The 26,647-nt window shown below is 37.3% G+C and overlaps 2 protein-coding genes and 1 long non-coding RNA gene across 6 annotated transcripts in view; 1 reads left to right on the forward strand and 2 right to left on the reverse strand.

Moving 5' to 3' along the window:
• Window positions 1–456: 456 nt before the first annotated feature.
• Window positions 457–25,681, forward strand: LOC111193312 (uncharacterized). Of its 3 annotated transcripts, XR_007439444.1 has the most exons (7): window positions 457–547; window positions 1,806–1,906; window positions 1,989–2,114; window positions 20,216–20,255; window positions 21,880–21,930; window positions 24,376–24,517; window positions 24,644–25,681. It is a non-coding gene; the product is annotated as an uncharacterized LOC111193312 (long non-coding RNA). The 3 variants fall into 3 exon arrangements; XR_007439443.1 differs by lacking the exon at window positions 21,880–21,930 and having other exon boundaries at window positions 24,644–25,677; XR_002650419.2 differs by lacking the exons at window positions 1,806–1,906; window positions 21,880–21,930 and having other exon boundaries at window positions 493–547; window positions 24,644–25,654.
• Window positions 8,320–11,662, reverse strand: LOC103033035 (gap junction delta-4 protein). Its single transcript, XM_007238623.4, has 2 exons — window positions 11,366–11,662; window positions 8,320–10,203 (listed from the first exon to the last, which is right to left on the reverse strand). Exons 1-2 carry the CDS (start codon window positions 11,427–11,429, stop codon window positions 9,005–9,007), a joined length of 1,263 nt encoding a protein of 420 aa, XP_007238685.3. The 5' UTR covers window positions 11,430–11,662; the 3' UTR covers window positions 8,320–9,004.
• ccny (cyclin Y) overlaps window positions 17,719–26,647 on the reverse strand; it is a 94,035-nt gene continuing 85,106 nt past the window's right edge. For both annotated transcript variants that reach the window (XM_007238621.4, XM_007238622.4), the window contains one exon: window positions 17,719–23,933. In XM_007238621.4, the coding sequence (XP_007238683.1) occupies window positions 23,817–23,933 (117 nt within the window). In that variant the 3' untranslated portion in view covers window positions 17,719–23,816. The remainder of the gene's footprint in view (window positions 23,934–26,647) is intronic.

A 26,647-nucleotide genomic window follows, 5' to 3' on the forward strand; every position in this document is an offset into this window, starting at 1 on the left:
TGCTCTGTAAAACAGTATTACTTATTTTCCAGTGCAGTGGATGAGACCAAGCTACTGTTTAATTGGTTTATAAACATTTATTGTCTATTCTGATTGACAACAGCTCCTAAATAGTGTTATGTGCAACAAAACATTTAAAAATGAAGAAAATACATGATGTTAAGGATGCCCACTGTCCATTACCAGGCTCTTATTGTAAATAAGAACATGTTGCTTGGTTAAATTAAAGGTTAAATAAAAAAATGGATGCAGGGTCTAAATGGGTTTAACCAGTTTACTGTAGAAAAGCTTATCTTTAATTTTGTACCAAAGTACATTATTCTACTATCCAAAGTTAAAGAATTAACCTGGCCAGGTAAATAGTTATTATTTTTATTTAGAGATTTAATCATTTATCTCCATTCACCCCCTTTCATTTTTGACTCACTCGCGGGCTCCCTCTAGCGGTTACAGTATCACGGCTCTGACTGACAGGTGCTCTGAACCCTCGTCGAGACCAAGCCACGCCCACCCCGCAAAATTCAAGCGCTTCTCCACACAGCGGCAGGTAAACCGCATTTTTACATTAAAAAGTTAAATTAGTGGTCATAATTAGCTGCCGTATGGGGTGTGGATATTGTAGAGACTTGCCCTATATAAGAGTTTTCCCACGTTATGTCGGTTAGAAGTGTAAAAGCTGATGTTAGCATGGATGCTAACTAAATGTTCAGCCATAATCAACGGTAATTTAGCCCACCCGCGGACACAGCGGGGCAGTTAGCTAGGCTAGGCTAGTTACTAATTAATGATTATTTAGAGCTTATAAGTGTCTCTGTGTTTCATTTACGCTCAAAGTCACTGAACTTGTTCTTTTTAACACTCGTTTGAGAGGTTAAATAACTTTTGTATCGGTATATTTTCATAATATTAGTACCTACAGCGCCACCCAGTTCCTAAACAACTAAGCTAACCTTAACTGACTAGCTAGGTTAGTTAACTAGCCGTGGGAACAAAAAAATGCATTATTGACAGAAGAAAATTATAGGAAAGGGATTAAATCAACTGGTCAAAGCTTAAAAAAATATGTTCTACGTATTCTTTAGTTAAAATATAATGTTACTAATTTTAGTTAAATATAATATCCTAAATTCACATCCTAAAAGTCTTAAAATGCCACACATACTAAAAACACCAACTTTAGTTTTGCTTTATTTGTTTTTAATCGCGTATTGTATTTCTCATTTTTTTATTTGGTAGCTATGCAAGCTAGCTTACTGTTTTAATAATAGTCTGACAATTAACAAAGAACTGAAATTGTCTTAACTCTTTTAGACCTTGACTACATTTCAGTGGACATGTGTTTTCGTCTTTATTGCATATCCTTTTACATAACTGAGACCTGCTGTCCTTCAGAATATACGTTTATCAGCCAAACAGCAGGTCAACCCTGCCCACTGCATTGGAAAAATAAAAATCTGCACACTGAAGTAAAGCATGGCAGCATTCCACCTATTAAGGCACCATGTAATGTTTATTTTAGTTTAACCATTTAGGAATGATTTGTGAAACACAAAACTATATAAAGTATTTATAGAATAAAAATACAATGTGAAAAATATTTTATTAACATTTTTATTTTTATTTAACATATACACGTTGTTTCATGTTATGATGAGTGCCATGTTAGGCACTAGAGGGCAGCATTGATTTATTGCAATCTGATAGGTACACCAGATTCAATTAGAAACCTGAACTGGATCACCAAATGAATCTAATGCTGAAGAATTATCACTAAAAGAGCAGCAATGTCTCTTCCTTTTTTCCAGACACTTTGTCCTGTTCTTTGCGTCGCAATGTTTCTCACTGTGGGATTAATAAAGAATTATGTTATCTTAACTACTATAGTTTGCCATGTCATACTTCACAGGTAACAGTAACATTAATTTACATTATTATATATTTTATTGGTGCCAAATTCTGATTTTTACCATCTATGTGATTTTCCTTAGCAAACATCAAGGCTCATCAGACCAGACTGGAGTGTCAGCGTTCCGTTTTTGGCTGCCAGAATTCGAACCCGAAATGGTCTTCTGAAGTTCAATTACCTCAGGACAGGCTGTGCTGTGCATTCTGAGGTAATTTTCACCACCATTGTTACTGTAGCATTTTTGAGTTTAGAGTACAGGTAGATACATGTGTACAAGAAGATGTTAAAGAAAAAGGTTAAGATAAATTATCCTAATATTTTATAAAATGTTGCAGTGTTAAAAAGCAAGGAAACCTTTAATTTTGTGTATGAGTATCTCTCAGTTATGAGAATGAGTATGAGTATCTCTGAGGTATTTTAATGCCCCTGTGTATATTTAACACAAATTTCCTGGTGTTCTTCAGTTTGTAGACATTTATAAAAGTTTAGATTAAGTTACCTTTTGGTATGCAGATCTCTTTTAATTAAGTATTATAATCTAAGCATCTTGTCCAAGTTTTGCTTGTCTAATTCATGCTGTTTAGCCAGAAACGTGTACGATTCAAATTCCCTTTCTTTAACTGTTGTACAGTAGGCTGTTATTCCCTTTTTTGCCCACTGTATCTACTTGAGCTGGTTTAAAATGTTGATTGTACTCTGCCCACCTTAAAATGTATATCATGTTAGGTTATCTGTGATTTCTTGACCTCTCTCAATCATACTGTTAGGGCTACATTAGTCCATCCATTTAGGTTATCACTAATAGTACAGTCTCCAAAATACTGTTTCCAAGTAATGACTGTAATGAAATAGATTTTTGTGTTATTTGATGAGTTTTCTGTTGAGCTACACAAACACATTAACTCTATTTTAGTGATAACTATGCAAGCCTGTAACCATGCAACATGCAGCTTGATTTAGGGCTAGTCCGTGTGTGTGTTGGTTTGGTTAGGACGGTAAAAGTGTGCCTTATTTTAGACTTAAGATAGCTTATTGTAATTTTTTCTCTGTGATTTCTGCATCTAATTATTCATGTTGATGTGGGGCTGTGGTTTGAAGACCTGATGATTCAATATAAGATTTTATACTGCTAGTTTTTGCTTCATTGAGTTGATTTATATAATGTTTATAATACTCTTTAAAGGATTCCTGAAGATGTTCGAATTTACTTAAGATTTTTGTGTTTTTTGTTTTTTAATCTTCAGGACAGAAGTTTAGTTGCTTTAGGAAAACAAAGTCACTGCCAGAACGGTAGATGCTCTGCACTGTCTTTGGGTTTAATGAAGCTGTTATTATTGAGTGAATCAAGCTGATCTTATAAGAAGACCTTGCTGCTCCTGTTCTGACATTCACTCTTTCCGTTTCAACTATGCAACACATTACTGATTTTTTTATATTCAGTAATTCAGTATTCCATTTTTAGAAAAAAATCTACTTGCAATACTTAAGTACAGAAAATGTTAAATACTTTAGTACTTTCACTTAAGTGTGGATCTTAAACACTTCTCCTTAATTTTTTTGATAGAGCAGTTTGTCTGGATAATTTATATGTCTGCTCTTGGTGCCTTTTTTATGTATCCAAGTTCTTGCTTTTCTTAGATTTCTCCCTTTCTCCATGCAACACGCACTCCTTGACTCTGTAGTCTAAAAAACGAATTAAAAAATATTGGCGCTGTGCTCCTCCACCTGGTTTTGGTACAAGTACTCTGAGCTCGCTGAATGTTCAGCTTCTCTGTGATTTCCAGCTCTGTGCTAATAATCTAAGCTACAATAGTTAGAGTTTATCTGCCCCCTTCCAGTACACCATAAATCCAGGCTTTTTTCGTCTTGATATGCTTTCTTTGTCACCCTGGCTTGTAGAGAATCTTGTTTATCTAGGGCCTCAAGGAGTGCTTCCCTCATGTCCATGTTCCATCTCCTCCAGTTTAAAAATGCAGCCTTTCACTTCTTCTACTTGAGCAATGGTTGTGTAAAGTTTCTCAGATGTGTTGTTTAGTTTCTTGTTAAGGAGATGAGCAACTTTCTTACGTGAAACCTTAAATTCAGTCAGGTCCTGCAGCAGTTTCACTTGTATAGACTGTATTTCTGCTTGGATGCCGTTCATACTGTCTTGCACTGTGGATGGTGTTAGGGAGTTAGAATCCAGTCTAGGCTCGCTTTATTCATTGCACATTGCTATAAAACACAAATGTGTGTGCTCATACTGCTGCATAGCGGACTGTTCGCATTAAAGAGCTTAGTGTATTATATATTTTGCAATATTCAGAATACCTCAGCCAAACCCACATTAAATATCCCACACTTAAGTTCCACGTGTGTCCAGCTAATTTCAGTATGTTGTTTAAAAATGGCATAAACAAATATGCAGCCACCTATTCAAAAACATTTTTGAAGTTCTGGAAACAAACGAAGAAGAACAATAGTGAGACAAATTTTATTTTGTGTAGGCTCAGTGCTGGGTAACAGTAGAATAGCAGTTTCAGTGGAAAAATCTCTTCAGACAATCATCTTTTGTCATCAAGACACAAAACGCCAACTCTGAAAAATCTAAAAAGCTCCATTTATTTTTCACCCACAAGACATGTTTGAGGAGACAGACAAGGACATGCATCACAGTGGTTTCTTTTAGATACACAACATGTCCAGATTTTTGTGGACACCCCTTTTAATGAATGCATTTTGCTACTTTAGGTTGCACCAGTTGTTTCTTTATCAATGTTTTTTTTTTTTTTGTTTGTTTTGTTTTCTACAGTACTAGAGGCCCAGATTCCTGTACAGTTTTGTGGTCTTCTGGCTTAAAACATGCCTGGCTCTATGGTCCCCAGCCCTGTTCTAGGAATTAACTATCAGGACTTAAAAAAAAACAAAAAAACTATTATTATGAATTATTAATTAAAATGTAGGTTAGAAACTTGTTTTGTGAGCTGCTGGTTGACAGGAAATGTTGTGCTCTAAATTAATGTTCCTATAATTTCACTAGAGGGCAGTGTGTTTTAACAAGCCAGCCAGCTGCACAAATCCATTCAGAACAACAGGTTGATCATACTTACTAATTTGGCCAACAGTGATTGGTAGTTGGTGCAGTGTAGTTGGTACTAACACCACTTTATGCACTATTGTTTTATTCTAGATAAGAGCGACAACCAGATGTTGTTTTTGTGATGTCTGTCTTTTCCTAGTTAAAAAATAAATAAATAAATAATAATAATAGTAATAATAATAATAATAACAATGTATGTGGTGCAGAATGTTAGTGTTGTGCATATCTAAAGTTTAAAAGGGTGATCTAAGGATAAAATATGATTAAATGTTTTCTTTACTTGTGTAAGGTAGCTTGCTACTTTTGTAAATTGCGAACCATTCATAATGACTTTTGTTCACATTATAACTGTTAATGTGTAGAACAGATTATACAGTTCCCCATTAAGACCTTCATAGCAACGAGTATCTTGCATATTTACTGTAACATTTTAATTAATTTAGAGTTGTGATATTTCAGTGATGTAGAAATGTCTTTCCTTACCTGCATTTTATAGCTGCTTGCATTCATAAGCTTAGACTTCAACTAGTGCTAGACAACGTGCTTTGCTGTTTCTACTCTGCTGAACTGACAGTAGTGTCCTATCATGGACATCGGCCAGTAAAAGATACTGTAAATACTGTGTATCTCTTACAGCCCTAAACCATTTTTTTTATAATTTGATGTGATTTGATTGATGATTTATAAAATACATTTTTGAGACTAACAAACTACTGAGAATCGAGGTTTGTATTTAACAGACCTACCCAGGACCCGTCCTACCCTAACCGCAGCCTAGGCTTTAATTTAGCTTATGTACACAGTGCTATGCTATAGATGTTCACCTGCCAGGGTGGAAGTTGGTGATGATCATTAGGGGGTTGGACCTGCCTTTGCTTGCGGCTGAAAAAAAAAATCATAGAGGAAACACTGAACAAAATTGTCATGTTAAAATTAATTTACACTTCAGTAAAATTTAAATGTCTTAAACATTCATGCTTATTTGTCCTCCATTAAACATATGCTGTACGTTGGATCAAGCAAATACAATGGAGAAAAAAATTACAATAAGTAAAGTAAATCTTTCTTTAGTTGTTGTTACAGTTCTATTGTTAGTCGACCATTGTCTGTGAGCTTCCTGGATCTGATATCAAAGCCCCTCTCTGCACTGTTAATGGCTGAGCTGAAACAAAGCCATAAGAGTAAGTTTGGGAGTTATACTGTTCCACATCTACAGATAGAATGTAATCTGGTCAAGCAGTTCGAAAAAGAGCAGAGTGATGAGCCAGTTGAGGAGGCTCTTTTACATCAATGAAGCACAATCAGTCTTTTTTGGATCAAAGCTCACCAACAAACGTTTTGACATGGATCCAAGGACATGAGCTGGTGACAAAAAACCCTGTAATGACAGAACTGTCAGCGCTGACACATATGGGAGTGTTAAAGCGGTCTCAGAGAGGCCGCTTGGGTCTTCATGTGACACACGACCGTTACTGGACGTACAGGAGGGGTTGAAGCACAGGCCTTAGGCTGGAGTCTGCAGCTCGTCTGGCTGTGCAGATGAAATTCTCTCTAGCAGAGGTTGGCGCGAGGCAGGCGTCATCACACTCTCGTGTTTCACTGGATCATGGTGCGCTATTTTAAGTGTTTGTATATGTTCTAAAGTTCCATCCTCAAAGCCCTCTGGGTCCTTGAATATATAGCGACCGCCTCCATAAATATGTATCCCGACTTTGACTCTAACTGCTTTGCAATCAACCGCAGGCCTAGAGCTGACTGCTTTAACAGTCTAAAAAAAAAATTGGTCTCTTGATGGACTACCTCACCTCAAAAATGCTAACGTGGCTAATCATGAAGAAAAGCTGACAGGGTCCCTTCAGCATAATTCACTTTTGATTATGCTAATTAGACCCTTCTTACTTTCTTTCCCTGTTTGATTTATGTTCCACACCATGCTACATCAAAAGCCTTCACTGAACTTTTTTGTACTCTATAGGGCTGTAAGATAAATATTTTTTCATTGTTATCACGATATAGGTTTTCACAAAAAAAAACTCATCAGAATTGCTGCAATACAATGCTGCGGACTGTGCTTATGTTACATGACTAGGCTGGAGGTAGAGCGAGGCAGAGCGGGGAAGAGCAAGGTTCACAGTCAACTGTCACATCAAAGTAATACAAAGTAAGCCTTGGAAAAACAGTGCTGAAAAAACATTTAAAGGAGCTTAAATACATCTTAATTTGTTGTTTCACATGAATGTCAGAATATCCAACAGCATTATCGCACGTTACATTTTTTGTGTGATTACATGCACTAAATAATCCAATAGCTGCAAGAAATGACATTTTGTCAGTAATTCAATAAATGCATTTACATGCATTCAAGTGATTAGATAATGCGAAAACTCAGGGTTTACATGAGTCAAATAATCAAGTTTTTACTTAATGAAAGGACTGTGACAGACTTTAAACCTCCTGCCATAACATGTATCAGGTTTATTGGAAACTAGGTGTAGTGTTGAGACATACAGTATTTACATCATCTGTTGTTAAGACTGTACTGGTGTTCTGTACAGGGAGCATTTCAAAGAGAAATGGTGTAGTGATCCATGACAAGGAGTATGAATTTTTGTTGAATAGCTCATCTACATTTCCCCTTAGCATTACGAACCACAGCGCATTTAGTCGATGCTCCTAACAGGCGTGATTGAGATAGGGGCATAGCGTTGCCCATGCAAAGAAGTAACATTTAAAATTACTGTATATTTAGGTTGTTTGTGTAGTGTCAATTTCTTATAATTGTTGGAGGGAAAATGGGAAGTCTCTCAGCTCAGCTGCACTGGAGGTCTGCCGGTGACCCCACAAGCAAGAGCACGGGTGAAGGTTTTGACCTGACAACCTTAAAGACCATTCTGCATACAACAAACCTGATTTTAGAACAACCTCTCATTCCTGCAGCACTCAACAGGTCCAGAGAGGTCGAGGGCCGTCTGCGTTTAGTTAGACAAAGCCTGAGGGCACTAGCACAAACAGAAGCAACAGGTGGTAGAGGAAGGTCAAGGCTGGGGTGGGTGGTATGCTGCACTGACGTTAGGACCCATGTACAGTAAAGCAGCCTCTTTTGGCTAGTTCTGCTTGTATACATGTCCGTTTGTTGGCCCTCACTCATTTGGAACGTGTTTAGGACAGCTTATTGTGACCATAGTAAATCTGCAAAGTCTACAAAATGGAAGCTTTAAAGAGACTTTCTTTTAAGTAATTCTGAGTAATTTATACTTGTCCATTTGATCATTAAATATACATTTAATACAAAATATGTGCTGTTTAAATAATGAAGATAAAGATTGTGTTTGTTTTGTTTTTCTTTATTTGTTTTAGACAACAAAAAAATTAAATTAACACATCTACTTGATGTAGGTAAAGTAGATAAGTTAAAACACAGAATGTGTATGTCTACCAGCAGACGTAAAACGTATTATAATGACAGGAGACTTAACATTCAACTGCAGACCCAGATAAAATACCACAGAGCTACAGCCACATGTCTTGGTAGATTCACTGTAGGTGCCTTTCTTTGCTCAAAGGTGTTAGTATTTCATTGTACCGATCATTTTGTCATTTTGTAAAGAGCTTACTAAAATTCAAACTAATGTATTAGCATTCTGACATAGAAATAACTTTAATAATCTCTATAATAACTGTAATAAGTCATCTGTATATTACAGCATATTGTATTTATGAAACAAAAAACACAATCAAAATGGCAAGTTTACTGGAAAAAGACAAAAAAAACATTCTTTACTGTCAGTAGGAAGTCAATGCAAATATATATTATTGCAAATTATTTCTAACATTTCTATTGGTCCATTCTGTATTACAAGCATGAACCATTGGAAAAAAAACAACTGCACAACAAAAAAAATAAAAAATTCACATTCTGGGTTTTTGTGTGAGTTTTTGTACTGTATTGTACCACCTTTAGGAGGCACAGGCCACTCTTGCCCTAAAAGAGAGGAAAATCCTCTGTTTTCTGTGGACTTTCAAACCCATTCAGATTTCTTATCCTGTCCTTCTCCACTACTGGGTGGCTGGTCACTTCCTGTGTTCAACTCCACAAGTGTGTATTGTCCTACTCTCCTTGTAGAGACTGCGGTAGCATCTGTGATGTCCAGTGTCGCTGTGCTTGCGGGTCTGTCCCGTCGAGGTGGCGGGGGTGGTTTGAGGCGATTGCGCTTGCTGACCCTAATGGACCTTGGAGTACCCAAATGTTCAGCTGGACACAGTGCCACCTCACTGCCTTCCCTTTCAAGCACTCCATCATGCGGAACTGTGTAACCACTGTCCCCATTTAAAGAGCCAGGTTTGCCAAGGCTGATACCAAGAGGGGTTCCTTCTCGAGGTAAAGGTGTGTGGGGTTCAACATCTAATTGTAAAGAAGTCCCATCTTCTGCACTCTTGCTAATTCTCTTCCGAAAGCTTGCACTACTCAGCAGGTCTTGAGGCCCAGGGCTGACACAGCTTGTACCTCCATTTCCAGATACAAAGTACCTCTCTTCCTCATACATCTTCTCCACCATTATCCTATTCTTGTTCCTATTCTTCTGCTTCACTGACCTCTTTATGGCACAGATCAGGTCAATAAAGTTGAGAAGGAGAGACAAGGCAGATGCCCCCAACATAAAGTTCAGCATGATTGTTTTCTCAGTGGGTCTAGATATGTAGCAGTCCACCATGATGGTGCAAGGACTCTGTTGGCACAGGAAACGTTTGGGGATTTGGAAGCCAAACAGGTAGTAATTTGCAGCCCCGAAACCAACTTCCAGAAGGATCCGGAGCAAAAGTTGGAAGATGTAGGCTCCTGTGAAACGACACAACCTTCCAACCTCACACTTAACAGTGGACTTTGACAGAGATGACTCACACAAAGGTTCCTTGTAGATCTTGTAGACAGACCCATGCATCATCTTCTCAGAAGCTTCAGAATGAACTGGTAGGTTCGCCGTTACTTTGTGCATCACATAGACTATAAACATGATGTAAGGTAGGCTAATAAATGTAAGTTGGACCAGCCAGAAGCGGAACAGAGACAGTGGAGCAAATATATCATAACACACGTTGGTACAGCCAGGTTGGATGGTGTTGCACACAAATCTGTCCTGCTCATCCTGGTAGAGGGGATATCCAGCAAAGAACAAGATCAATATACGCAAGAAGACCATCAGGACCAGCCATACCTTTCCTAAAAGACAAACATATTTATAAGTTATTAATTACTTTTACAAAAAAACAAGCTTTACACAGAATGTGTTAACACTACAACAAAAGGTGACTACAATTGCATTGACTACATTATTTGTACAATGCCATAAAAGAGCCACTCGTGATCTCCTAAAGTAATTTACATTGCAAATGGGTGCTTCTTTTGTAATTGAGATGGATGTAAAGATCATAATCTAAATGATGGGAAGTACTGGCTTTGTTTGGGATGAAAAATGCTCAGGTGCAGTTTCGCAAATTTACCAAAACTGGATTTAGCTTTTAAAAATAAATGGACCCCGACAAAGTCACAGACATTGAAGAGAAGAGATGGTACCACCGGTCAGTCAGCAATTTTTTCTAACAAAAATATTAATTTGCTTCCTCGGCTGTATCTGGTGTGCACTCTTTTCATCTCATTTTTTAGTTGACAGTGGCACAGGCAAAGCCATGTCAAATGGTCTAGTATATTAGCAAGTGCCTTGTGTATCAACACCATTATATTTTAATATCATAAGTGGCTGTTGCATTGTTGAGGTTTGTGGTTTGTCTGTTCAATGTACCAAACTCAAATTATTATTCAATTCAACCAGGATAAAGTGCAGTTTATTAGAGAACCAGCTTAAGATCTCCTATAGCATTGCATAAATATTGCAATTGTCAGGGGTGTAATACAATATTAATAAGGTACTGTGATGTTTTGCGCTAATGTATAGATTTTCAAAACCAGTAATAATCAGTATTGATTATAATTTTGTTTACACATATATTGGTGTCAGACAACAGTTTATCTGTCTTTAAACCCTGATTTAACCCTTTTGTTAAATCACACCTTTCTTTTAAAAGGCAACTATTATTTTGTTTATTAAGTTTGTATTATTATTATTATTATTATTATTATTATTATTATTATTTTATTATTATTAGATATTATTAAGATATATTGATTCATTACCCCTGTACCCGTAACATCAAGTTTTTGCCAATGTCTGCTGTTTGTGGCATCTTTGTTTTTTACTTCAAAATATTTCAAAATATTTTTGCCATTTTGTTCTGAATAATATCTACATTTTCAACAAAAAAAAAGAAAAAATCAACACACATCATGAAATAGAAATTTGTTACAAACAAGTAATATTACCTACCCACAATAGTGATGTTGTAGTTGAGTGCGATGAAGATGACCTCTGAGGCCCCCGGCCTCCTCATAGCTTCAGATTAAGGCTCCCCAAAAAGAGCCCACCGTAAAGTTAGTCAGAATCACATTTAGTTCCTACTGTGGACCCGAAGCTGATCCCATTAAACTTATCCAGAATCCCAGCAGGGAACGCTAGCTGGACGGGCCTAGTCTGGTGTCCTGCACACAGCTCCTGTCGCTGCTTCCTGTCTTACCTCTCTCTCGCTCTCTCACTCCTGCTCTTTCCAGGACGACAACTGTTCTCAGACAACAGAAGACGAGAGACACGAGCTCCATTGTGACAGGCTATTCTTACCCACCAAAGGCACGTCGGTGCTCAGGCATTGCTGAGATACTTGGGCTCTGTTTGTCCTTACAGGACAGTACCCCGCATCAGGATTAGCCCTCAAATCTCACGCATTAGCTTCTCATCTTCTGTGAAGAGTGCTGTAATAGTGAACCGTGGAGTACATGATTTCTGGGGTCTTATCAAAATATAGTTTTATAATATATAATAACATTCCTTGATTCAGTGTCACATGTACACTGAAAAATATATATATATATAGAAGACATTACCACCTACAGATCAGTGTAGTGTTCTTTAGCTTTCATGAATCATAGTAAACACTAGTTCCTGTTCCATAACATTTAGCATGTCAATATACATAAAATGATTTAAAGTAATTCCTAAGTTTAATAGTTTCACAGCTTAACAGCAATGTAATGTTTAGCTTTGATGGACAGTGCAATTTCAATGCCATTTAAAGTTTAAAAGCTTGATATGGTCACTCAATTTAGCACTTCAATAGGGTGATGCAATGTCTAGCAGTGGCATATTAATAAAATATAAGTGGTCCCTCTTTAATTCAGTCCTTATGACATTTGGCACGACTGGATGCCGGTGGCTCAGAGAAGAGCGCAGTGGAAATCTCTGGAAGCCTTTAACCCTTTCTAAATGACCTCAGGGAGAGGGACATCTGGACAGGCAGGTGGAGTTCGGCTAGATATGTTCTCTTGTGAATGGTGCCTTATCTGCATGTGCACCAGGAGATGCATAGAAATAGCGTTTGTGCTTGGTGGCATAATTGAGTGGCGATGCGAGGAGGGTACTGAGCCAGCATTAGAGGGATTCAGTGCAGATATTTCTGAAAACCCAGGAGAGCTTTCAGCTGAGCTGCTGGCCTCTTCATCCCTTCATACAGATAGAAAAAGAAACTGGCACTGCCTAGTGGTGTGGTCTGATCTGCAGAAGTGATTATTCTGTACTGTATTCAGCAGTTTGGTCAGAAATAAATTCAACACATCTGGCATCAGTGGTCATCTTAAGATGTACTTTCTGCAGCATGGCTGACGCAGATGTGCAAATGCACACACAGCTTGTCTAGTCCTTGTTTAAAAGTTCTGTCAGTAGAATAGGACTTTCTGGAGCAGACAAACATGCACCTGTTGGCACTATGCAACATGGTCTCATGTCATATGTGAACTAGAAGGGTGTAAAACCTCCCAGCATTGATCTGTGGAGCAGTGAAATTGTTATTTGGAATGATGGTGCTCCATCCAATACATTTAGGGTAAGTTGGGACGTTGTTATGAGGTGGGGTGGTGATTATTCAACATCCTGATCCCACTGATGGTCACTCTTGTCACTGAATTCAATGAAATGAAACTGAATTCTGTTAAAAAGAGTTTGCTTTTGAATCTTGGTTTCTCTTAGTTGTTCTAGCACATGCTCCTAAAAATCTCATTTTGAATCTTGTTTTTCTTGATGTTATTCTTATGTGTTGTTTAAAAAAAATCTCCTTTTGAGTCTTGGGATCTCTTAGATGTTCCAGTGCATGCTGTTTAAAAAGAGTCTGGTTTTAAATCTTGGTTCTTCTCAGTTTTTTTTTTATCCTAAGCTTTTTGAAATTGTCCACTTTCTGTTTTTTTTTTTTTTTAGGGTCATTTACATCATTACATCATTTAGCATGCGTTTAGAGAAGCTGTAATTTGAGTCTTATAAATGATGCACCAGATCTCATGAGGAACTAAGCTTAGGATTAGTTTTAGTGTTCATCTTGCTTTTAAGGAGCTTCTCAGTAGTTATTCTACATACTGCCTTTTTGATCCTTGGGGTCTTCCTACTTTGAAAAATCATGCATTTGGCCCCCAAGAGAGGTTAGGCACATAGTCTTAGTTTAGGTAGCCTCCTTATTAGTTATGTTCTTCTTTTGAGTCTTAAATCGTATTAATTGTTGTACCTTAAGGTCTTTGAAAGGTTCTACTTTGAAGTCTTTTAGGTTTCCTATGATTCCTGTCTGGGATTCTACTGCATGCTTTTGAAAATATTCTTCTTTTAAGTTCGAATTAATTTATATGGTTTTTCTTTATGCTCTTCTAGGGAGGTTCTCCTTTTGAGTTTTGGGTTTTCATTGTTCCATAGCTTCCACAAGGGAAAAAAAAGTACAGGGTTTCTTCTTTTGAGTTTTGTTTTCTGTTCTCTCTCTAGATATTCATGTTTTATGTTTGATTCTTGGATTCTCAGAGCTTCAGTGTAACACTTACATTACATGGGGTACTACACAACCAACATTTAATAACCTATGTAGTGAAACGGCACACAAATTGGGCACACTCTCATGGGGCTAGCAGCCAGCTATTGATATTCAGCTTTGCATTATTAAAGAAAGAGAAAGTGTTTACTCATTCATTAGTGGTAATGGTTTGCCAAATGAAAGAGAGCTGTCAGGAGGATCAGGTTATTAACATTACACTTACCTGTTTCCTGAGTATATATCACACTGAACATGTGTTGTGGCATTAAACAAATCACTGCAGGGCTACAAGGAAGCTGGATAAAATATATTCATACTGAATTAGGTTGTATTTATGTTTCTATGTATGTGGGGGTGTGGAGCTTGCAGCAAACTGAAGATCATTTAGAAAAGAAGTTCAAGGAGTAGTGCAAGCATTAAATCCTGGTCTGTACTTTACATCCCAAGGCTTAATAGGCTTCTTTAGATCTTCAATCACAGGCTTGGAAAGCATATTGATCCACATGAAGCCTGCCAGTGATTTCACTCAACTATTCAAACCACAGAGCACACAGTGTGTAGACCTGTCCATTAAAACATCAAATATTAAGTAAGATTGATTATGCTGTCATGTAAAAAATAAATGAGACACCCCATAAAAAAAATTGTTCATATTTAAACATCATTGCTTTCAGCTGTCTTAAGTTGCACCAGTTGCTGACACTGGTGTGCAAATGCACATAAAGAGCTTGTCTTGTTTTAGAAGTGTATAGTCACTGAAATAGGACTCTATGGAGCAGATAGATATGAACTTATTGGCATCATGACTAGGGGTGTGCCATATCATATCGTACACGATAATATCGCCAAAAAAAATTATATTGTGAACGATATTATACCCTGAAATATCGTTCCATATCACCCGCCCCTAATTATCACATATGGGTGCTTCTTTTTTGCTGTTTTTAGCAAAAGAAAAATTCATTATTAGTGCCATGACATTCTGGATCATTGACTTCCGTTACCAATCTGATACATTTTTTTTTATATCTCAGTTAGGGGTGTGCCATATCATATGCAATAAGAACATATTTATATATTTATTTTGGTGCAGTAGTGTATTCTTGAAATCATTTTTTAAATTCAGTATTTCGTCATATCGTCAAGAGTATCGCTATCGCAATATTACCATGAAATATCGTGATATTATTTTAGGGCCATATCGCCCACCCCTAATCATGACTAAAGCTAGCTACCATAATTGAGTTGTGCATCATTAGAACTTGAATGTTAGGGAGTTAGGGGGTAAGGTGGAATCATGATCATTTAAGCCAACATCCTGACTTCATCAATGGTCTTGTTGCTGAATGCATTAAAATTGAATTAAATTAAGTTATGCAATTAAAAACTATATTTTTATTCTCTTGTTTACAGAAGAATCAATGAGTGAGCAGGTGTCCCAATATATTTGTCCATATATTGTATATAAAGCGATTCAAGTGGTGATCTATTTGTTGTGCTGGCTAAGTTGACACTGTAGGTCACAGCATGCTGCAATGCTATGAAAGTCATGTGGCCAATCATGTGACCCAATGAGGACCAAATAAGACATAGATTACAAGTATGAAATTTAGACCATAAATATTATTTTATGTCAGTCTGCTTGTTCGATAAATGGAGGATGGGGGGAAAAAAAACAAAACAAAAAAAACCTAAACATCACTTTTCTTCTGTTCCATCACTTCATCTCTGTCTCTAACTCGATTAGTGGGCCAGCTGGTCAGCGCCGGCCTCTTGCTGACGGCACATTCAAGGTTGGTCAGCGAGTGTTAATGCTGGACCCACTGACCTGGCATGCTTCATCAGGGACACATTTAGAAGTGTTAAGGCTCCACTCTAGGCCTTAGTCCTGAATTCGGACAACGCTGTGTACTTCAGGAGTGTGTTAGGATATTTTTAAAGGGCTTCTAAAGGTCGTTTCTTTAGTCTAGACATAACAATTTAACCATTTTGACATTTAAAATAATGGTTTAAGTTAAGCTTGTCTGTATGTGTGTAAACAATGTCAAACATACAACTATTTATAAAATAGACATTTTTTATTCATCTTAATTAATTCATCTTTACACAGTTGTTTCAATCAGGTAGCAGTGCCAGTTTCGGAAAGAATTGAGATCAGTTTTAGATCTGATTTTACTGTTTATAGGTAAATTATTTCGAGTAAAATGTGTTTTATTCTATGAACTACTGTCATGTCACCCAGTTAAAAGTATTTTCATTTAGAGAATATCTTTGTATAACATGAGAAATGGTCAAAGTAAAAGCAGTGCTTTCAGACCTCAAATAATGCAACTTTAAACAAGTTTAAAGTTTAAACTTTCAAAATTCAATATTTGGTGGAATATCCCTGATTTTTAATGGCAGCTTTTGTGTGTCTTGGCATGCTCTCCATCAGTCTTTCACACTGCTTTTAGGCGACCTCATGCGTTCAGAAAGACAAACATTGAAGAAGAAGCACCGCTTATCTGACTGTTCTGACCCCCTGCTATTTTTCCCCTCTAAGCTAGAGCTAAAATTTTGAGCAGCCTTCACTGGTTTTGGTTGTACTGGCAGTGGGTTTTGCCTGTTGAGAGATGGATGTGTTTTCACTGTTATAGTGTGCAGTTAAAAATTGTTTCAGAGCACTGTTTTTATTTTAAGAAACTTTGCCTTATCCAGATCCAATCCTGACACATGAAGTGATCAGGTCAAAGATGGTTCAATGAGTTCTTTGAGTGATGCCAAAAATCATGCATGCTTATCATGCTTTTAAGTACAAATACAGAAAATAAAGGCACCAATATACTAACATTACTAATAATAAAATAAATTCATAGAGTCAATATAAACATCTACAGTTTAACATAAACCATCTCTGAAAGGTACAACAATGCATTTATTAATTATATTAATTTGCCATTTGATGTAAATAGTAACTATGCATTGTTGATTGTTTAACAAGATTGTTTACCACTTTAATATTATACTGTACATTGAAACATGCACATTTATCTTTAATGAAAAGCACTATGTGGTTTATGGCACCAAGGTGGCTCACAGAAGCCACATAGCATAGTTTTGTTTTTAGCACTGTAACAAGAACTCTGTAGTTACTGACTGTAAAAGGTCCTTCTGGTGTCCCAGTAATGTGGTGTGCAGTGAGCTAGCTTAAAGGATTGTAACCCGTTTGCTACAGTTAGTTGATTGTTTTTTTTTTATATATATATATATAAACATACACCAATCAGCCTTAACCTTAGCACCACATATCTTTGGAATCTGTCAGCGGTGGATATACTAGGCAGCAAGTGAACAGTCAGTTCTTGAAAGTTATGTAAGTTTGATTGGGGCCAGATTGTAATGGCTAGACGACTGGACTCCAAACAGCAGGCAGTCTTGTAGGGTGTTTCCGGTATGTAGTTGTCATGCGACTAATAAACCAGCAACAGGGTCATGGGCAACTATAAAGCTCACTGATGCTCATGGAGCCTCTACCTCACAACTTACTGGACTTGTTAAAGGATCAGCTGCTAATATTAGTCTTGGTGCCAAATACCACTGAGCACCTCCAGTGGTCTTGTAGAGTAGGCCCATGCCCTGAATGCTCAGATATGTAGTGACGCCACAAAGCAGGACCTTCTTCATACTGTCCTGGTGGTCTTAATGTTATGGCTAATTTGGCGAAGTATAAATCAGTGAACATCCAGCTAACCAAAAAAATTAACAAACCACTCACCATGAAAACAGACTCAAGCAAGCAGGACACTTTTATTGCAACTTTTCAAAGTTTATTTCTTGTGCCAGTTTCTAAACATTGCTTTTTGAACTGGGAGCACTGGTTAAAATCATAGGTTCAGAGAGTAAGAAACTGCATGCGGCCTTTCGAGCCTCCAGGCACGGCGAGTCCGCCGCAGGAGCTGGGTTCACTTTGCTAAACAGACAGAAAATACAGTGAACTAAGAGATCCGAGCGGAAACACAAGGCTCAACGCTTGGCACACAGCGGGCACATACTGAGGGCTAACCTTCAGAACAGTAAAAGTTTAGAAAAAGAAATAAAATAAAAACAAGATTGACAACAGTAACAGAGTTGTTTTAAGATGCAAGACTAAACATTAAACAGAGAAATAAAAAAAATAATAATAATGTATCACAACTACAGCAGTTTATCCAATTGTCTTTAGTTAGCACAGGAAACCACCAAGAGTAGAAAGACACAGATTCAAATCTAGAAATTCAGAAGTTGAAACAGAAAATCTTAGATAAATAAATCGCCAGTAGAGAGGGTTGATAGAGACGGAAAGAGAAGAAAACGACAGGAAGAGTAAGAGATAGAGGGGTTACATTTAAGAAAATAAAAGAAAACTCTATGCAGAGGTAGAGTTCAGTGCAAGGCTAACACAACCCTCACCAGCTCACTGCCTCCTGAAGTCACTCCAGCCTCCAAACACCTTACACACTTGCGCGCTTGCGTACAATAAATAGAATAATACAATCTTTGAATACTTCTCCACTCGACTTTCTCCACCTATCTGTTCTCAGCCAATCCAAAACAAAGTGCAAAGAGCCTTAAAAGCACAGCGCCACCATCCAAAAAAAAATCCACTAAGGCTATGTTCAGACTGTATGGAAATCGGATTTAGGTGTCCAGAAATCACAAATGTATCTAATTGAACTTTTGCTGCTCTTCTTGCACCACCACACTTCCGTCACTCTGGATTTAAGGAGGTAATTTTGTCAGATTGTTTGTTGAATTGTAACACAACAGAAAGCCATGTTGAAATTCTAGTTGTACTTACTTTTCAAATGAGGCTTGGATCACATTTACAAAAAAAGTCATGTTGTTTCTGGCTGTCCAGACTATAAAAAATTAATCTGGATACAACATAACTAGATTGGGTTTTGTCTGGCAGTCTGAACACAGCCTAAGATTCCACTAAAACCCAGTCTCTTTTTTCACACAAACCTCTGCTTTTGTCGAAACTGAGTTAGCAGACTAGACTTCGTCCATAATCAAGTCTATATGGCATTTCACTATGCAGCATTTTCAACAAGGTTCAAATCAATCAGTGTATTCAATGTATTTATATTTACTGATTGCTAGTGCAGGCTCCAGACGGCATGCACCACACAAAAGGCCAAACTACAGTCCAGTACATACAAATACATGTAAAAAAATACATGACTTTGAGGGTGGTATTTATGGTGGAAGTGAATTACACAGAAGAAAAAGTACAATTTTGAATCAATAATTACAATAAGAGAAACATAATACCAAACAATTTTGTCCTCATTGACAAAGAAAAGTATCTAGAATTGCTTTTTTCTTTTTGTTTGTTTAGTTATCGATGATGTAACTTAAAAAAAAAAAAAGACAAAGCAGTGCTTCTGTCCCTAAATTGAAAGAACAGGCTCCATTAATGTGAACCCACTGCTGTGAGGGTTTGCTTTCAGCAACATGGCTCATGGCGAGCATGCTGAAAGCATAGATTGGCCTGACTTCGGGAGTTAAACACAGTGGAAAAATAAAAATAATGACAGTAGTAATTGGCCAAAAGCAATGGCAGACACTTCCTGAATGAATGACAGCTCTTAAAAAAAAATAACACTTTTTAGACACTGCAAAACTCGTCTTATTAAAACCTTATCTCTCTTCCTCAGTATCTCTAATTATCGCAACTGTATCTGATATTCTAACTCCATCTTTTATCTTCACCTCCAGATTCTTCTACCACCTACCCCCTTAGCCCCAATTAAGAGATTCAGAGATGATTGAACGTGAATACTGATCACTCATAAATATTTCAACATATTTAAACTATGATCATTCTGAACACAGTATATACACTGTACAAAATTCACTTTCAAAAAGTTAAGTCTTTATTTTTAATGCTTTCTGAGCTTGAAGTTTTAGCTTCCCACTGATGAAAAAGAAGGAGAATAAAAATGACCAGTCTCTCATTTGCAGATAAAGAGCATTATTAAATAAATACTTTCAAAATGACACTTTTACACTATCCAAATGGAAGATCAGCTATTTGGACGAATGTTACAATAATGGATGTATTTAGAGCTTAAACATACAGCACTATGCTGCTTAAGCTGTTAATTAAGTTGAGTTTTTTTTGTTAGATTTGTTTAGAGTGTGATGGGTAAAACTGTAATCTAAGGCCTTGTTCTAGCAACTTAAATGAGCATTAACCAGGCACCAGGTGGAATAAATGGCAGTGAACATTGCAGTAACCTCTTAATTCCTCTTTACAGGTCCAGTTTCCAATGCTGCGCTTCTACAGAAGATTAACAGGTCAGTTTAAGCCCCAACACCAAACTGTACTGACATTAGTATCAGTAACATGTCAAATAAACATTTTTAAGTGATCCTAGATTGGGCAAGAAAAATATTTAAGGAATATTTTAATATTACTATTGTTACTCCAAAATGGCAACTTTTGAAAGAAACTTTCTTAAAAAGAAACCCAGTTTAAAAATAATTGCTTCTATTGTTCTATTTATCATGGAATTCTCATACAAAATAAATAACTGCCAGTTGCTATTTATTTTGTACATGATGGCAAAAATGGAGATAGAGAGGGTTTTTAGTCCAACAACGCCAATGTACAATGTTATTAAAGCTAAACAAGCCAGATGTTACCTCAGGGGAGAGTTTGGAAAGATGTTATCCTTTGAGTAATTTTGAACACTGAACACACAAATTATGGCCTGATAGTGAGTGCATGATTGATGGGACATTCCATTTTTGAAGGTATTTATCATTTCTAAATCCAGTGTCACATCTGTACTGGGAATACACCATAGAAAACATTACCACCCACAGTAGACAGTACAGTGGGTGGTAATGATTGTGACTAGCGGTGTCTGGATAGAATTGTCCAATTGACAAGTAATCATATAAACATTTAATGCAAGAGGTTCCACTGACGTGGCATGCCAGTGCATATTTATTTTATTATTTTATGTGTGTGTAAGAGGTAAGATCCTAATACAGATATAACTTCTGATTAACAACCAGCCTGTATTTAAAATTATGCTATCTAAATTGTTTAGTTGCTGCTGTTCTCAAAGATCCACACTACAGTTTATTCCAGCACTTGTGGGTGGAGCATGAGCAGGCTAATGTTACACATATTTTGGTATTAATAGAAAAATAGATCTACATTTATCATTTTAAAATTGAGTTAACTTTAAATATTTTGCCAGCAGCTACTCACAAGTGCATTTTACACTACCATCAAACTGTTTGCCAAGTAACCCCCAGCTGTTATATTTCCAAGTTAAAGTAAGTAAACAAATTCTAAAGATTAAAATAAACAAATGCATTTTACATAAATTGTTTTTTATATATACTGTTGCATAAAAATATTTTATTTTTTGCAAAAGTTGAATCTGAGTTCTTTTTATTGTGTCAAAATGGAACAATAGAAATGCTTCAAAATGTAATAGTATAGACTGTAGACTGTGTGTTAACTCGACACAGAAGTATAATTAGAAGGTGTTTTCTTGTTCCTGTAAAGCTGAGATGTGGATATTTTTGTTGACAGCAAAGATACATGATGTATAATTTGTCATTTTGGAGCATTTCTATTGCTTCATTAATCACAAACTTTGGAAACAAAAAAGGAAAAAAAATGTATATAATCTTGTCAGGATTATTCTTAAGGTTGCTTAATGCCTTTTGAGTAATTGTTCCAAACATTTCAATGGTAGTGTAAGTAAGACTGCTGTAATGCAGTGGACACACAGCTGTCCGTGTATTGCTCAGTAGGAGAGGCCAAATTTGGAACGAGGGCAAAGGAATATTTCTCTGCCCCAATTTTTAAATAGGAGAAAAACCTACATAAAATATTTTTTAAAAGAGAGTCTCATATCAGTGTCTCCTCCCCATCTTTCTTTCTTTCTTTATTTTAAAGGCTTTACTACATAATGACCATCCAGGATGGACTGTCTGTTTCGGCTTCAAAGTAAGTAACCCACTATTTATTTATTAATCTATCTGCAACTCCTGACTTGAGAATGGCTGGCTGTAGAATGCACTTGCTCTATTGTGTTGGGGTCTGTGGCTTTACAAGGTTTCAAACAGGACAGGAAGCTTCATCACAAGTGTGGGGCATTTAAATGCCTCTGTGGGTAATTTTAATAATATATGTTTTATAAAATTTCATATTCTTCATTTTCTCTCATAGCGCATTACATTACCAGGAAACAGAGCATAAATATCATGTTTACACTGTCAAAATTTCCTCTCTATGACCAACATCATAACCTAATCATAAAGTGTATTAAATGGATGCTACTAGGATAATTAAAAGAGCAACTGCACCCTTAAAAATAAAGGTACTACAAAGGGTTATTTGCGAGATGCCACTAGCCTTTTTAATCCTCTTGTTTTTAAAAGAAACAGAATTAGCAGATGTCCCTTTTTTTTGTCCAGATAGTGTCTTTGTGAACAATTTATAGGTTTTAAAAAATGGATGTAAAAGTTATTTTCACTAATGTATAAGGGTATAGGAAGCATTCTTTATGGAATCCACTATAGTATCACTCAAAGAACCTTTTATAGTTTTAAATGTATAGTCTACAATAAACCATCTATTTAACGGATGCCTGTTGGCTTAGAACGGACAAACGCACTCTTCAAAATAAAGGTGCTTTAAAGGGACTTTGGGGCAAAGCTATACTATATTCCATAAAGAGTCATTAATTTATTTACTAGATTTTCCTTTAGCCCTCTGTAGACCTAAAGAAAATAAAATCTGATTGGATCAAAAAAGTTGAAACAGCGGGATCAAAACTAAGTAGACCAAATTTACTGTATACAGTGTTAAAAAAAAAAAAACATGAATCTAGTTTAGACTTTGTTTTGTACTTTCCGGTGTGAATATGCAGTCACATCTAATTTACAAAAACTGTATTAATGAAGCCACAAAAAGACAGTTCTTATATGAAATTCAATGTTAAAACCTTATGAACATTTTATAGTAAGGGTCACGTTAACCGTACTTATAACCGTAATAAACATTGTAAAATGTTTCAGCAAAGTAATGCCTCAGCTAATTATCAATTAACACTAAATGTTCCTAATTTGTAATGCTTAAGAATGTTGTAAATAATAATGAAATGACTATTGTCTTAATTAGTGTCAATTATTAATTAGTTGACATTTTTTCGTAAGTAACCCTTTGTAGCACCTGAATTTTTAAGAGTGTAGCATGAAATAAACCAAGATTAGAAACGGAAACATGAGCTTACAGGTAGCTATAGTGGTAAGTTTACACTTTGATCACATCTCAGCCATTTGGCTTAAAAACAAAATAACTGCCTTTGGAGAGACTGTACAGGTGAACAGCTGGAGAGCAATGGTTTTGGGTCGTTCCAGCTGCTGTCAGGTCAGATGTTATTGTGCTTCAGAGAGGACTGTAAGGAAATGAGCAGACTCTTAAACAAAAGGAAGGAATGTGTAAATCATACAAAACGATGCGTTTCCGAATGCGTTCTAATCCAGAATGCCAATCACGTAAGACACGCTGAGAGGTGCTGGAATGCTTTTCCTCACGTGAGACGATGCATTAGGAGTCCATCTGATGCTGAAATGAAACAGCAGTGTTCTCTCCGCCCCCCTTTCTCTCTCTCTCTCTCTCTCAGCCGCAGGTCCAACAGATCTCCTGTCCTGGTGTCTTGTATTTACAGTAGCCGTCAGAACAACAAAGACACATGTGGAAAGTGAAAAGCTCCCCCCCTCCCCATGGTTGGGGTGGAGCTCTAAGCAGACGTTTGTCCTCCCAGGAAGAAGAGGCTTTCGTGGACAGTCTCTGTCTGTTGCTGTGCAGTTCATCAGTTGCCTCTGCTGTTAGGAAATGATGGCGGGAGACCACCGCACCACTGTCAGATTGTCCGCACTCACCGAACGCTTCTTTGTTGCTTTTTTCAAGTCTTTATACTTGTCGTCACAGAGCCTGGAAATAGCCTGTGTGCCAGAGAAACAAAGATGTTATGTTATGTTTACTTTTAATACACTCTCTCACAATATATAACCTCACAGCTTTTACAGGTCGCCATTCCCAAGGGGTTACACTGCTTAGAGTTTATTTAATGTGAATTACCTAAGCCTGGAATGGAAGGTCATAGGGTTGGGGTCTATGCTTTATGCAGCAGGCACCACACTCCATAACAGTTATATGGTGCGTAGATTTTGGAATAACCTTACAGTGAGGCACCAGCATTGCACAAAGCATCTAAATGGCATTAATGCCTAATTTGAAAACAAAAACATTCACATTTTATGTAAAGGTATTAGTAACAATAATAATGGTAGCAGTAAATGTATTTTAAAGTAATCATGTGAATTCAGCTATAAATTGTTTACTGTGTTTTCTTGCATTTTTTTCTTTCCTTTATCCCCAAACTAGGCTACTAATGCAATCTGAGGAAAGCGCCAGATCCCAGGCACCAAGATGAGAGGAAAGGCCAGAGATAAAAAGCCTACTCATTTGTGAGATCTTTGATTTTCTACAATTCGGCCCAGGGGGATCAGATGCGGTGTATCAGCAGGTATGATTAAATTTAAGACTTTTCTTTTTAATACCACTAAAAAAAGCAAAAAGCACACCAATACTTCCTACTTCAGATTCCTGATGATATCTAACAAGCAAATTATCTAACCTGGTTTACATTTAGGATTCACCAGGGAAAGAAGAAGTGGCAATGGCAGATCAGACAAGAGGAGTCCAAAGCCAGGTTGCTAACCACAGTGCTGAGGCCTCAGGATGGCCCTCGATGACACTTATTGTCCTGAGTGTGCCACAGACCTACAGAAAACAACTGCAGTACACCAACCAACTCCAGCAACCAGGCCAGAGAACAGAGAGGAACTGTGAGAGGAGGTGAGGAAGAAGTGGACCAACTTCTTCAAACCCCTTCAAGCATGCAGGGGACAAGTGAGGCAGGAAGCTGTAGATCACAATCTAAGCTGGACATCTTCAGGGAAAACAGTACAGAGACCCAGCAAAGTCAACTCCAGTGCGATCACCAGGTTATATTCCACTCCAGGCCACTCCCTTCCGTTCTACTGGATGCACTGGAGCAGAGTGTCAGAAAGCCACCAAAGAACTGGCTTAGGAGGCAGAAAAGGGCAGTTATTTGCTGTGACTAAGGCCAGCAGGGGGTGACTGCTTTATATACTTTATATGCTTTATAGACTTTATATAATAAGTCACAAATACACATTTGTTAAATTAATGTCTCAGCTAATTATTGGCATTGACACTAGTTTCGACCTTGGTAAATTTAAATTCTTAAGAATGTTGTAAATAATGATAAATTGATCTGTTAGGTTTTATTCTTTTTTTATGATACATGGTGTCTTAACTGGTGTGAATTAATAATTAGTTGAGACATTTAGCACTGTTAAATAATATACCCTTGTTGTGAAATGTTATTGCCTGTTCCAGGAAGGACGGTCACTATCTTCATTCCTAAGTGTAAGTTCACCTTTTTACTATACAGCAGAAAAACTTTTTAAAAACACTTATCTGTGAGGAAATTAAAAAATGTGTCAATAATGAAACACAGAAAACAAACTCCTAGGATTAAAAAAGTACAAATAGACTATCTAAAAAATGTAAAACTTTGTAACACTTTAACAGAAGCAGAAAAAAAATGTGTTAAAGGGATAGTTCGGTATTTTTGACATGAGTCTGTATGGCATCATCATAACCAGTGTCGTGCATCCACACTGACTTACCCCCCACAGCGTCCTGTGAGCCGAGTTCTTGTCCAGTTTAGGTCAAAGCGAAAGTAGTCCGGCATGTTTGCTGGGGTCAGGAAAATAACTCCTTTTTCTTCCCAAAGCAGTACGTGTTCAAAAGAGTGATTTATTTACATCACAAAAAACTAACCCTGCAAAAGTCACGCCTCGTAAATCACTTGGGTCCTACTTTCTCTCATTTCGTATCAGTGCGCGTCATTCTGACAGCGAGCTGCGCACGCGTCAACAAGCGAGAAGTAAACAAAGCGACCCAAACACGTAGGCTAGCTGTCAGGTTGCAGCGCTGCGCGCATTGATATGGAACGAGAGAAAGTAGGACCCAAGTGATTTACGAGGCGTGACTTTTGCAGGGTTAGTTTTTTGTGATGTAAATAAATCACTCTTTTGAACACGTACTGCTTTGGGAAGAAAAAGGAGTTATTTTCCTGACCCCAGCAAACATGCCGGACTACTTTCGCTTTGACCTAAACTGGACAAGAACTCGGCTCACAGGACGCTGTGGGGGGTAAGTCAGTGTGGATGCACGACACTGGTTATGATGATGCCATACAGACTCATGTCAAAAATACCGAACTATCCCTTTAATATTTGAGGTTGGTGGAAGAAAGCTGCTTGATGTGGGCAGGAGGGCAGTGACCGTGTGCTTCTCTTATACGCAAGCTGAGACTTGGTCCAATTACAGCAGGAGACTAGGATCAGATCAGAGGGCAACCATTGACTCTCTCCTCCACCCACTCAGTCATCCACCCACCAGCATCAGCCCTGACCATACATACACATACAAACACACTTAGGCAGCATCATTAGCAGCCTGCTCCACCAAAACAGCTGCAGGAGGTGTAATTGCTTCATGTCTCCGGCCCAGTCTTCACCCACTTCACAGCCTCCATAACAGACACCTCCATCGTACAGAG

Source organism: Astyanax mexicanus, chromosome 6 (genome assembly GCF_023375975.1).
Source record: "Astyanax mexicanus isolate ESR-SI-001 chromosome 6, AstMex3_surface, whole genome shotgun sequence".
Taxonomy (NCBI): Eukaryota; Metazoa; Chordata; class Actinopteri; order Characiformes; family Acestrorhamphidae; genus Astyanax; species Astyanax mexicanus.

Excerpts from the sequence above, each read along its gene's own strand:
- LOC103033035 (XM_007238623.4), bottom strand. The coding sequence starts at position 11,429 with ATGAGGAGGCCGGGGGCCTCAGAGGTCATCTTCATCGCACTCAACTAC. Across the intron at positions 10,204-11,365 it reads CTACAACATCACTATTGTGG|GAAAGGTATGGCTGGTCCTG; the intron begins GTAGGTAATATT and ends TTTGTCTTTTAG.